We start from the raw sequence: 13,068 nt of genomic DNA, 5'->3' as shown, positions 1-13,068 counted from the left end.
GACTGCATGTACCTCACAGTTAGTGAAATGTGGATACCAATTATTGTATCTGGAATATTCCTCGAAAGTGGTAACACGGTCTTGTGAGTGGTTTGTGGATCTAAATATGAAACAAACGGTTCATAAATCACTGAAAGACTATTGCACCAGTAGATGCCTTCAGTCGAGTGGAAGTTAAAGCACATGGAAGAGAATGCCGTTCTCTATACCCACAAAATACAGGCATTAGACATACAGTCAAACAGCATTGTGTCGATCCCTGATGAGTCGAACCTACTGGTCGGTGTGTCCCTTGTGTTCCGTAGGCCCACTCAGTCGTCATTTTGCGGTTTCATCCAACCTTGCATATCTCAAAGTATTTACGTAGGTCCCTTGAGATTCGACACAGCGGTGTTTGAATATGTTAAATTATGAAGGTTGTGGTGCTATTTCCGTTAACAAACATACCTTGGCTTAACAAACCTGGGTGTCCTTACAGGTTTAAATTTCGCACTTGCTGCAGACTCGACGTATCTCCATAAATCATCAGATGAGCTTGTTGTGTTTGCAGTTCCTCTACTTTGTACAATGTATACAACGAATGTGCCAGTGACATTTCTGAACAAATCTTTTTCTGGCGCTCTTTTTTTAAAGATGATCCGAAATAATGATTCGACGAGTTATCTGTACTGGTTATTTGCTGTGTTCGTGAATTAGTTTGTCACCAAACTATAGGCCTATATGTTATAATTTTGTAGTGGTCTGGGTTTTTCAAACATACGCCTCTATTCTTTATCTTAGTGATTCATCCACTCATACGCTTACTACCAACTCACCATCATTGATAACCCCTTCCCCTTTTGTGTGTACTACAGGCCTCACTGTCCCTTTGTTTTATACTGCAGGTTTCACTTGTTAATGCTTCCATCTACTGGGCAATGTCTGGTTATTGTTACTGACTTCCCTAAGCCATTGCAGTCCTCATCCCCTTTTGTAGTGTACAAACATCTCCTCAAAACTTGTATATATGCTTCTCTATCCTCATGCTGTTCATCACATGCTTGATAACTGTTAGAACCGACACCGAAACGTCCATTTCACTGTTGTTCATCCATATATAGCCATCCTTTCTTACTGCTCCAACTTCTAAATGCCCCCAAAGAAGTCACTCATACGTTGTAGCAGGTATGAATCAATACAAGATAAGCCGTAATTACATACACAGATGTCGTGCTGACTTAAACACATATACGCATATGTGACAATGTAATACTTCTACATCATACAAGGATCAAAACAAAACCATAGGCGTGGCTTTTAACACCTTGAAAAGAATGAAATTGAAGAATAGATTTTCCGTCATAAACGAAGACCACTGCTTTACATCCGAGACGGGTCTACATGAGCTATGACGAATGTTTACCTCTATTTAGCTTTTGTGATCCTCCTTGTGGAATTCAGTGAGCAGGAACCTACTGCTGAAGGTGTAGTATACAGATTTCTTTAGGACCTGAGGAAAATTGTATAGTTATGTCATGTTCTAGCATTAATGTTTAATAACATTACCAATCCGTGAAGATAAAGGTTTAGAAATGATCTTCAGCAACCCATTCTTGTCGTAAGATGGATCGGGTGGATGGTTGACTCGGTTGACACATGACATCGTTACCAATTGCACAGATCGATGCTCATGCTGTTGTTCACTAGAATGTCTGGACAAGGCGCGATGTTTTACAGACCACCATCGTATAGCTTGAATATTGCTGAAAGAAGCGCAAAAAAGACACACAGAAATAAAACAGAAAAGAATGACACTTTACTTACTAATGCTTGGTCTTTAAAAGCATAATGGCTAAGTTATATTTTGATTGTGTTGCATATCAGATGTTAACGTTTTGATACTAATGTCAAATGGCTTCGTGACATTATATGTTTGTGTTGCATCTATAGTATGTTGTAAATACTTTAGGGGTACATCTAACCCGGGCGTCTAAGACACTGCAATCTGCCGTTAAGAGTGGCGTGATATGAGAGATCACTACTTAATGTCACATTTCGTTAGTTTATTTTGTTCAATTCGTCTGTTTTCAAATTGTTGTATGATGTTTACTTCTGGTAGGTTGTTTCGACTAGTTAGAATGTATGACAGGTAGCTACATACTATTGTATTTTATTTTACATCTGAATTATCACAGATCAACGTAACGTCTTGATTATGTGCTGAAACAGGTTCCATGTGACATTTATGGCCAAATAGTGGTAAGACTCTTATGAATGTATCAATGAATATCGGTGATGATAAAACAGATGTTCGCAGAATGGGTAAACACGTCTTGCACCAGAAAAATCGGAATAGAGACATAATGTGTAGTAATTATAGCTACATGTTTCATTGCAAACCCTATTATTATTACTTAAAAAATGATGCTATGCAGTTGCAGAAACCTCACCATTCCAGACATGTTTGGTGACTATCTGACATTGAAAAAAGAACATTAGAATATCGGACGTCCGTAGTTTCATTATTTGTGTGACAACTGTCAAGCAATATATCTTTATTTCATACTGAAAGGCCACAGGCTTGTAGTACAATAATTATTTATAGTACATAGTGTGCGTAATAGTACATTCTTTCTGAGAATACAAGCTTTGTGAATATATAGGGACAAGCTTTCTAAATGTGTTTTACTAGAATTATTCATCAATGATATATAGTTATGAGTTTCAGGGTGTACATAATAATGTTTCTTCATATATCTATTTATTAACCATAGGTATGCTAGGCAAACACATAAAAATTAAATTCATTTTCGGCAAAAAGAAACGCACAGGTGAAAACTCAGGAATGTAAACACTTTATTTTGTTTCCAAATAAAACTTTAACTAATGATCGCACGAACGTAAAATTTCACATGGATGTTGTCAAGAGTCAGCTTTACAACATGCAGCTATCATTGTCTCTGAAACCATTGCACCGGGCGTACAGATGGCGTGGAGGTCAGTACCTGTTGTGACCACCTCGAGCTTGCAACACAGCTTGGCACCTCCTGTCCATGGACATGATCAGTCTTTGAATCCGTGCTTGGGGATCCTCCTCCATTCCTCCTGCAAGGCTTGAGACAGTTGTTGCAACGTTTGGGGTTGAGGCTGACGACGTCGAACGCGTTTCCCAAGCTGGTCCCACAAATGCTCTATTGGGTTCAAATCGGGGATTTTGAAGGCCAGGGAAGAACTGTGATGTTCTGATTCGTCAGGTAGTCCATCGTGATGCGAGCCACGTGCGGTCTGGCGTTGTCCTGTTGGAAAACGTGACGTTGAGGGTTGATGACAGGTAAAGATGACGTTGCAGAATTTCATCCCTGTAACGAATTGCAGTCAGGTTACCACGGACGTGCACCAAGTCACTTCTCCCGTTGTAAGAAATGGCCCCATACCATCACACTTCCCCTCCAAATCTGTCCGCTTCAACTACACAATTACGGGCGTAACGTTCGTTTCTCCGTCTATAGACCCTCGTCCTACCATCGTGTCTTTGAAGTTGGAAACGAGATTCGTCGCTGAACCAAATTCGCTGCCAATGTCTCCAATTCCATCTCTGGACGTTCCTGCACCATCGAACACGTGCCAGGCGATGATGAGGTCGTAGTGTGCATCCTACGTGAGGTCGTCGAGGGCGTATCCCGTGCTGTCTGAGGCGATTTCTGATGGTCTGGGCGGAGACGCGGCGAAGACCTGGGACGTTCTCTGCTGTTTGTGTTGCTGGGACGGCCCGGTTACGTAAATGGAACACCCGGATGTAGCGGTCCTGTGCAGCATTGGTTACCCGTGGTCTACCACTCCGAGGTCGGTCGCGGGTCGAGCCCAGTTGATTGTAGCGCCTCCATAAACGGGAAATTGTTGTGTGATGCACGTTGAAGTGTCTTGCAACTGATGACTGAGATTCGCCAGCTTCAAGACGTCCGATGGCGATGTTCCGGTCAGCTTCGCTAAGTCGTGGCATGTTGAATTCGTCAGTAAACTGGCGTTGAAAGTGAATTGAACACGTTAAACTGCCTTCCTCATATACCCTACACACTGGTGCATAGGTGAAGCAACTTTCACGTGCATATCGTTCGAAGTGTCATTTACACGTGAAAATTTCATGATATTTTCAAAACCATCATCAAACAACAATATTTCATGAAATGGTGTGTTTGAGCGATATAATGGATATGAACAAGTATACATTATGTTTGGTTAAAGTAACCGGGTTTTGTTTGCATAGAAATAAAATAAAGTTAATTTTAAATTTCATTATCACCTGTGCGTTTCTTTTTGCAGAGTATATATTTTATGAACAATGGATATCTCCCACATTCTCCGAAAACCATACCATTTGACATGGCTGTTTTTACGACAAGAAATTTCTTACATGCATACAAATAGACTTTTTCTATAACATCAAAGCCCAAACCCCATACATCTGCACCAGAGAACAATTTTTTTCCAAAGCTTAGTTTGGCATCAAATATTTTGAAAAAGGAGTTGTAAGACAAGTCGCCTAAAATATGTATAAATTTTGTAATACCTATTACTATTTTCTTTGCTTGGGTAGATGCCTGTGATGTGTGTACTGACCATGAAAGATGATTGGTAAAATGCACAACTAAGTATTTATATGAAGTGGTTGTTTCCAGTCTATTTCCCTTGTAGAACCATTTTTCATTATTTGCTAGTTTACCTCCATTTTTTTAAAAACAACCATCCTTGTTTTAGCCTGGTTTACAGTTAGTTTCCATTTTCACACTAATTCTCTAATTCATTAATCTTTGTAGGCCTTTATTTGTGCTTGAAAACAACATGATGTCATCGGAAAATAGTAACAGGAATATTTGCATTATATCTAGATGTAAGTGGATACCGTTTAAACAGTCTTCAAAGTATGGTTTATATACTAGTTGTCCTTCTTAAGAATGTCGGCTTTGTATTCACGTGACATCAAGGTGTACATTGTCCTTCAGTTTGCAACCAAAAGCCGAACAGAGGACCATGCACTGAAATTTTCCATCGGTACCACTTCAACCCTGCCACCCAAAAGTGTCAGTCGTTTCTCTACGGAGGTTGCGGTGGCAACGCCAACAACTTTCAGAGCATCACCGACTGTGAGAAAGCCTGTTTCCCAAGTAAGATCGCACATTACACGTTATGTTTCCACCGAAGCATTATTACCAAGCACAGTTCCTGATATGATTTTGTTGATTTGTTGTTTAACGTCGCATTCAGCAATATTCCAGCAATATTCCAGCAATATTCCAGCTATATCGCAGCAGTCAGTAAACAAACGAGTCTGCTCCAGATTTGATTATTTACTGACTACGGCCATATAGCTGGAATATTTCTGAGTGCGAAGTTAAACAACAAACTACGGTCTGTAAATAATCGAGTCTGCTCTAGACTTTGATTATTGCAGTCTGTTGAAGGTTGTTTTACTTTATATTGTCATATAAAGCAGCAATTTATCATACAATATGCCACATGGACGGATAGAATTATATTTCCTCCCAGAAACAAGATAAAAGGGATCTGTCAGACGTACTTGGCTATATTTTGTTGTGAAGTTGGGATTATTCTAGACCAACGCTTAGTCTTTGAATACATATAATTTTGATAGTAACTGGGAGATCCTGAACCTGAGGAAATCTAGACTTGCTTCATTTAGAGCTTTAGCACTTTAGGGAGGGCTGGGTAGTTCGGGAAAATGTGGTTCAGGGACTGTGAGACAGACTAGGACGATTCCTATGACGAATGGCTGATCGTAATATATTCCCTCTTAAAATTACTAGAAATATCCTTAATATTAAAATACAGTGAAACACCGTTGTCTCGAAGTAAAAGTGACCAACGTGAATACTTCGAGTAATCCGAGGCAAAATGACTACCTAATAACAAGTACAAAGGGACCAAGGTTTTCGGCTCAATGGGAAATGATGACTAAAGACGTAATACCAAGGGTCCACACATTCACTTCGAGACAACGGTATATTCGACACATCAAGGTTCGACACAACAGTGTTTGACTATACACTCCCTCCCCTTTCCAGGGGTTTGCGACATGTCGTTTGGCTGCTTTACGCATTTTCCTAAGGTGTGTTGTTGCTTTTCTTTCTAGCTTGTGCTGAGCAGTCGGAGAGAGGACCATGCAGGGCGATTCTCAACCGGTATTTCTTTAATGCCAAAACTAAAACGTGCGACACCTTTATATACGGCAGCTGTGGCGGCAATTCCAACAACTTCGAGAGCATCAGCCAGTGCCAGGACACCTGTATCAATGGTACTTGACTCTTCCCGTCTATTCCATACATACATATGGACACTCTCATCCAGGTTTGAGCATCATGGACTATAAGGAATATCGGATCTGAATCATTATTATCTTTTTCAAGAATTTCCAGGCACTGTATATATATTTGATGACATTCCAGACGCCCAGGTTGGTCCTACATAATTGCTTTGATGAAAGCCCTAATTGAGTTTGAAAGGGTAAGAGCCTAATATACCAACGTTCGGAATAATAGTAATAATAGCCATAAAACACGTACACATCTTACTATATAGACCAATGTCAAATTCATGGTCCCGTGCAAGGGAATTTGTTGGCTTTATAACTGTGAAAACTACATGATTGGGCCACTGACATTCAGTGATGACAACATATATTCGCAAAAACGGTAAGCATGCTCTACCGATACCACCGACTTTTCATACAATTTGCATAAAGTATATATTTAAACCCTAGTTGCGAAAGCGTTCGCTGGTCACACCGATTCCTCACATGGGTACAATATGTGAAGACCATTTTAGGTGTCCCCTGCCGTGATATTGCTGGAATATTGCTAAAAGCGGCGTAAAACTAAACTCACTCACTCACTCACTCACTCACTATCTTATGAGTTGTAAAAGTGAAACATTAACATACTCCTTCTCTCAGTACATTAATTATTTTTTCAAATAGTGACACATATAAGGCCAATATTTCAGCTGAAGAAAGACTTGGGCTTGACTCTGAAACCTGAAGACAGATCTATGTGTCCTTTGTACTGGAATTCCTGGTAGTACAACCTTGAGAGCTTTGATGCTTGATTTTCAGGATGGACACTAAGTGAAAAATCAAGTGTTATTTCATGAATTCATTTTGCATATCTTCCTCATGATTATAGAAATTGTTCTATCGTTTTTTGTACTAATAACTGTGATACGCTTATGCATACAACATATTTCGAAACATAGTTTATATTAGGGGAACCTGTTTAAAATTGCATTGCGATCAATGTATCGTATATGACTATCTGAGAATACCCTCGCCCTGTCGCATATGAAAGCATGGCAGTAATGTGTTCGATAATCCTATAATTGTTTGTCAGAAAATACACATTTATAGTTCCAATACAGCACGTACAATAGACATGACCGTGTGTTTAATCAAAATGAACTGAGATCTACATCGCTTCTGTCCTTCCTGTCGGATGAGCGGCGGGGTAGTCTAGTGGTTAAAGCGTTCGCTCGTCACGGCGAAGTCCAGGTTTCGATTCCTAACATGAGGTACAATATGTGAAGCCCATCTTCTGGTGTCCCTATTGCTGGAATATTGCTAAGAGCGGCGTAAAACTACACTCACTCACTTTCCTGTCGGAACAGAGATTATCCAGGAGGAAGAAGTGCCGTAAAATTATTGTCCCTCTGTGTAACACGTAATACCTGTTTTAAGCCAGCTCATCGCTGAGAAGTTTCAATAATGGCTAGCAATGGTACAACCACAAGTAGCTAAAGTTATGACCGAAGTCCTGCTGGGGTATCATGACCAAGGGTACCGTCTCTCCCCTATGATCCCCAACGACAATCACTGGATTGTCTGGTCCAGACGCGATTTGTTTACAAACAACATCATACATCTGTAATGCTGCTGAAACATATCTGCTCATGATATAGTCATAATTATACAATTGTGCTATTACGATCCACTCTCGACTCAGAGATTTCTAGTGAATGTGGAAAGGGTTTTGTCCCTTCTATTAACAATGGTGTAAGCATTATTGTAATGTTGTTGTTTTTTTCTTTTTCGGTTTTTTTCTTTTATTTGTTTATTTTTTTATTAATTTCTTTTTTTTTGTATTCAGTCAAATGTTACAGAAACACATTATTGTAATATTAGAATGTGTATGACAAATCGTTTTTTGTCATTATATGGCACATACAATGCAGACGCGACCTACATTTTCACTCACTCACTCACTCACTCACTCTGCCATGTTGTTACAGTACGTTGTGATTATTTTGTAGTGTGTAACCTGACACCGGAAGTTGGGCCCTGCTCGGCACGTGTCCGGCGGTTCGCCTTTGACCCTGCCTCGCAAACGTGTAAGAAACTTATCTACGGCGGCTGTGGCGGCAACGCCAACAACTTCGAAACCATCGATGCTTGTTGGAAGAAATGCAGTCGAGGTGTGCTTGAATAAATATCTTGTTATCCTTGATATGACTTCCCTGTTATTGCTATCATGTCTTTGGCAAGTGTGAGGTCATCTATTAAATGGGTTCTATAAAGAGTTTACATGTCAGTACTCAATGCTTGTTTCCAAAGATTGCAAAGGGTATTGAGTGTCCAACATGGCTGGTGAATGTGGTGACGACGATTCCCATTCATCCAGTACATGTCAAGTATATTTACATTAATACTTATTTATGTGACAGCTGAAGTAAGTTTCAGTTACCGGGTGAAGAAAAGTCAAATGTAACATATGTTATATATGGGATTTCACTTACTTAGAAAAAAACAAATTCTAGTACTTTTTTGGGTTGAATCCCCATCCACACCCTCAGAGTCAGGCACCAAATCGCCAGCACACAAAGTCAGCCGCCTAACCCGCTCAGCCACCGCGACTTCCACAAAGTGTAATCCAAAATATAACATATATGTTACATACTTTCTAAATGGCATTGTGTAATCGAAAAGTCAAATGTCAATGCATAGACCATTCCAGGTGAACAATGGAATTCCTTTGCATGTGTTTGTAACGGGTTCCCCGATGGAGCAGGAATCACACATCTTGTCGTGAACGCCAGGTGGTATCACATGCTCACGATATACAAAAGAAATAGTCGTATTCGTTTTGTTTGTTTGTTTATTATTTTTTTTTCGCTGCACCCAGCAATATTCCAGCTATATGGCGGCGGTCTGTAAATAATCGAGTCTGGACCAGACAATTCAGTGATCAACAACATGCGCATAGATCTACACAATTGGGATACGATGACATGTGTCAACCAAGTCAGCGAACGTGACCACCCGATCCCGTTAGTCGTCTTTTACGACAAGATTGGGTTAATGAAGATCAATTCTAACCCGGATCTTCTTGGGTATAGTCGTTGTCGTACAATGGATTTTAAAGAAAAAGGGAAATGTGTTTGTCGCTTTTACCAAGAGGATGTATTACAATGAGGATGTATAACATTGAGGATCTATGACTTTGAGGATGTATTACATGGTGAGATGAGGTGAAATTGGGTTTAACGGCGTTCTAATGAATATTTCGCGCATATGACGACGTGCATGCGTGTGTATGTGTATGTGCGGCTGCTTGTACTAGCCCAGATAGAAGCTGGTTTTATAGCCCACTGAGATACCATGCCGCAGCGAACATGAATATCCCACTCATAAAAATTATACTGACTCCGACCCGACCAGTCCTTGTTGTACCCATTAATGCAGAGCACCAGGCAGGGACCAACAAGTACCATATTTTAACGTCTTTTGGTATGACGCGGTCGGGGATCGAATATTACATGGAGTCAGAGGTACAGATAGGTTGATTGTCTGCGTTAATTACGGAAATATTGATGTGAAAATGCAATTCCTATTAAGTCTATTGCGTACAAGTACGCTTGCATTTTTGTAAATACTCAATAATTTGATCTTTTATATATGCGTAGACACAAAAATGTAATATTTTAGCTTGTGTACAGGTGGATATATAAACTAACTGACGTATATTGAGAGGTTCTATTTCAACACATGAACTTGGCAACTTATCGTTTTTCTTATTACAGATCAAATATAGATAACAAACACGTAAACCAACATTTAAACTCTAGCATATTTTTACAATTATTGGAAAATGGCAAAATACCCAATTGAGTTTAAGTGAGGTGGGTACAATTTGTTTGATTACTCAAAGAAAATTAGGATTCCCAATTGAGATGAACACAAGCGAGTACATAACTCAATGACCCAAAAAGTTATCTGTAGCTCTGATGGAGGATGTATTGCATTGAGGATGTATAACTTGGAGAATGTGCGCAAGGGCCTTTGTCAATAACACTACTCCCTCACTTGATTGACACATGTCATCGTACTCCTAATTGCGTAGATCGATGCTCATGCTGTTGATAAGTGGATTGTCTGGCCAAGACTCGATTATTTACAGGCCGCCGCTATATAGCTGGAATATTGCTGAGTGTGATGTTAAACAAAATCAAACAAACAAACAAATGCCTTTAGGATAGGTGTGAAGTATGCATATCCCTGGACAGGCTAATAACTAATATTGTACGAACGATTCACTCCTTCATTTTGTAAACGTTGTAGCGACGTGTATGGGTAGATTTCAACACCGTTATTAAAGCAACAATCTTTTGTTCGGTTCATAACTTGAACACATGATGTTTTAGTAAAATGTCGGCATCGTCTAACTGACTGACTGAGTATGGTTTTACGCTGTTTAGCAATATTCCAGCAATATCACGGCGGGGGACACCAGAAATGTCGGCATCGTCTAATGTGTGAAGGCAATGGCATGTGTTCCCCACGATAACTCAAAGCTTGAATGTATTTCTTATAGCGGGGTACAGACGTATTCGCCTTTACCTACATAGACCATTAGTCCAATATTTATACATAGCCATGACGGTTCTACCTCGTAAGGTAACTTGTATGGTGTCACTAAAATCCCAGGTAGCTATACCATGTTGTGGTGCTGAGCAAACTAAGGGGCTCCCAGGTCGTATTCTGGGTGCGGGTGCGGGTGCGGGTGCGGGTCCGGGTGCGGGTGCGGTGCGGATGCGGATGTTAACAAGATGTTAGTCTACCAGTCTTTGGGTTGGTAGTTGGAACTGTGCACATGTATGCAATCACCACGACAAACACGAAGTCAATCTTTTGCCTGGGAACACATGTGTGGCGTTCTTGGTACGAGTTGTCCCGCTAACCTCTGTTGCTTGGTATTCATAATACAGAATCTTTCCTAACTCCCAGCTGTCACCCCGTATTATGACAAACGTCGTAACACCACCAAGATACAATCTATTTGACATGTCTACATGCTTAGAGGCCTTAGGACAGATATCGAAATTTACTATAGAGACCAGGTTTACTTAGTCAGCAGATAAATCATTACAGTCCATGTCAATGTTACCTGGCTGGAGACTTTACAATGCATTGTATGGTTTCTAGAGTGTTATCTCAGTGTTTAAAGTGCAGGCTTAAAGGAAGGTCAAATCAGCACGTGACTACGCTTGGGTGTTTGATTAAATGCGATAAGTGAGTGAGTGAGTTAATATTTATCGTCACACGCGATGAACTGTTTTTCAATTGTACTGTTGACAGATGCGCATTATAATGAAGATTAATCCTTGCCAAAATATCAAAATGGGCGTGAAAATGTCGTTCAAAAGACAGGGGCGTAGCTACCATTATAAAAAAGCCCGGACTTACACAGAATTGTTGCTAGAAAGGTTGGACAAGCCCTCACTGCTATCTAAATATAAAGATTCCGAACCTATCGGGCTATACTCGAAGAAGGAATGTGTTTGTGCGTGTGAGGACTCCGTGTAGCATGGGTCTGGTGTTCGTCACTGTGTTGTACGTTGAATGTAAAGATTAAAGATTTATATTTATTTGTTATTGAGCCTTGGCAGCTACGGTTTTACAAATAAACCATACTACTGGGACTGCTGGTTTATAGACTTACTTTTTTACAAATTATATATTCTTTTGAAAATCTAACATTAGTGCTTCTATATATTTGAACTTTTCCTTTGAATATTTATATATTTCCAAAGCATATTTCAAATCTATAATGAAATGCTTCCTGGAAAGTTTGATATCGGTATAGTGAGACTTATATATAAAGTATTTTAAATGCATATTTAAAAACACTCAAATGTTGGGTCAAAGTGATCTGTTAAACCGAACAAGAGGGATTCCACAGAAAATAGTTGCTGTGAATACTTAGAAAGAAACTTTACATAATCATTAATCATTGAAGTAACATTTTTACAATAATAAAAATAATGGGAAACATTCTCCAAAGTTTTACAGTCATCACAATGTGGTGAGTCACGTAAGTGAAGTTAAAACAACCATTTCTTACATGGCTACAACAATATATCTTACGTAGTGGTGTGTACATAATTCATTTCGCGGCAGGAACGAGCTGACATGAGATATCTAAGCAAATATCGCTGTTGAAATTTGAAAGGGTTCCATTGTTTACATTTCGCATTGCATGTCACAGGAACCTTTATGTCAAGAAACAACTGGAATTATGTTCTTCACTAACGATGGGCTTTATTCTCCTGGTGTATACATTGCGGCAGTATATACATAAAACACTACGAAACGGGATCTTATTAATACCTGCTGGTTTACTTCTCACCTATTCGACCAGTGAAGACCCGGGTTAGAATTCATCTTCAGCAACCCATGCTTGTTGTAAGAGGCGAGTGACGGAATCGGGTGGTCTGGCTCGCTGACTTGATTGACACATGTCCCAGTTGCGTAGATCGATGGCCATGCTGTTGATCACTGGATTGTCTGGTCCAGACACAATACTTTACAAACCGCAGCCATATAACTCACCCACTCACACTTACACATTGTACCAATATGGGGAATCGAAGCCGGGTCTTCGGCATGACGAGCGAACGCTTAAGCACAAGGCTACCCCACCACTCGGCTTCTTAGAAATGAAATAGGGTAGACGTTTAACTAGCTGCAAAATCGATAAGTGTAAAGGACATATAGTGTGGAAATGCATGTGATTAACGCAGAATGAT

The 13,068-nt window shown here is 39.9% G+C and overlaps 1 protein-coding gene across 1 annotated transcript; it reads left to right on the top strand.

Moving 5' to 3' along the window:
- Window positions 1–1,364: 1,364 nt before the first annotated feature.
- Window positions 1,365–8,471, top strand: LOC124289432 (actinia tenebrosa protease inhibitors-like). The gene is made up of 4 exons (XM_046726049.1): window positions 1,365–1,463; window positions 4,980–5,141; window positions 6,128–6,289; window positions 8,296–8,471. The coding sequence occupies exons 1-4, from the start codon at window positions 1,388–1,390 to the stop codon at window positions 8,469–8,471; spliced, it is 576 nt and encodes a 191-aa protein (XP_046582005.1). The 5' UTR covers window positions 1,365–1,387.
- Window positions 8,472–13,068: the final 4,597 nt, after the last annotated feature.

Source organism: Haliotis rubra, unplaced genomic scaffold (genome assembly GCF_003918875.1).
Source record: "Haliotis rubra isolate DU_JTF1 unplaced genomic scaffold, ASM391887v1 Scf441, whole genome shotgun sequence".
NCBI classification, from domain to species: domain Eukaryota; kingdom Metazoa; phylum Mollusca; class Gastropoda; order Lepetellida; family Haliotidae; genus Haliotis; species Haliotis rubra.
This window is presented reverse-complemented; position numbering and strand designations above follow the sequence as displayed.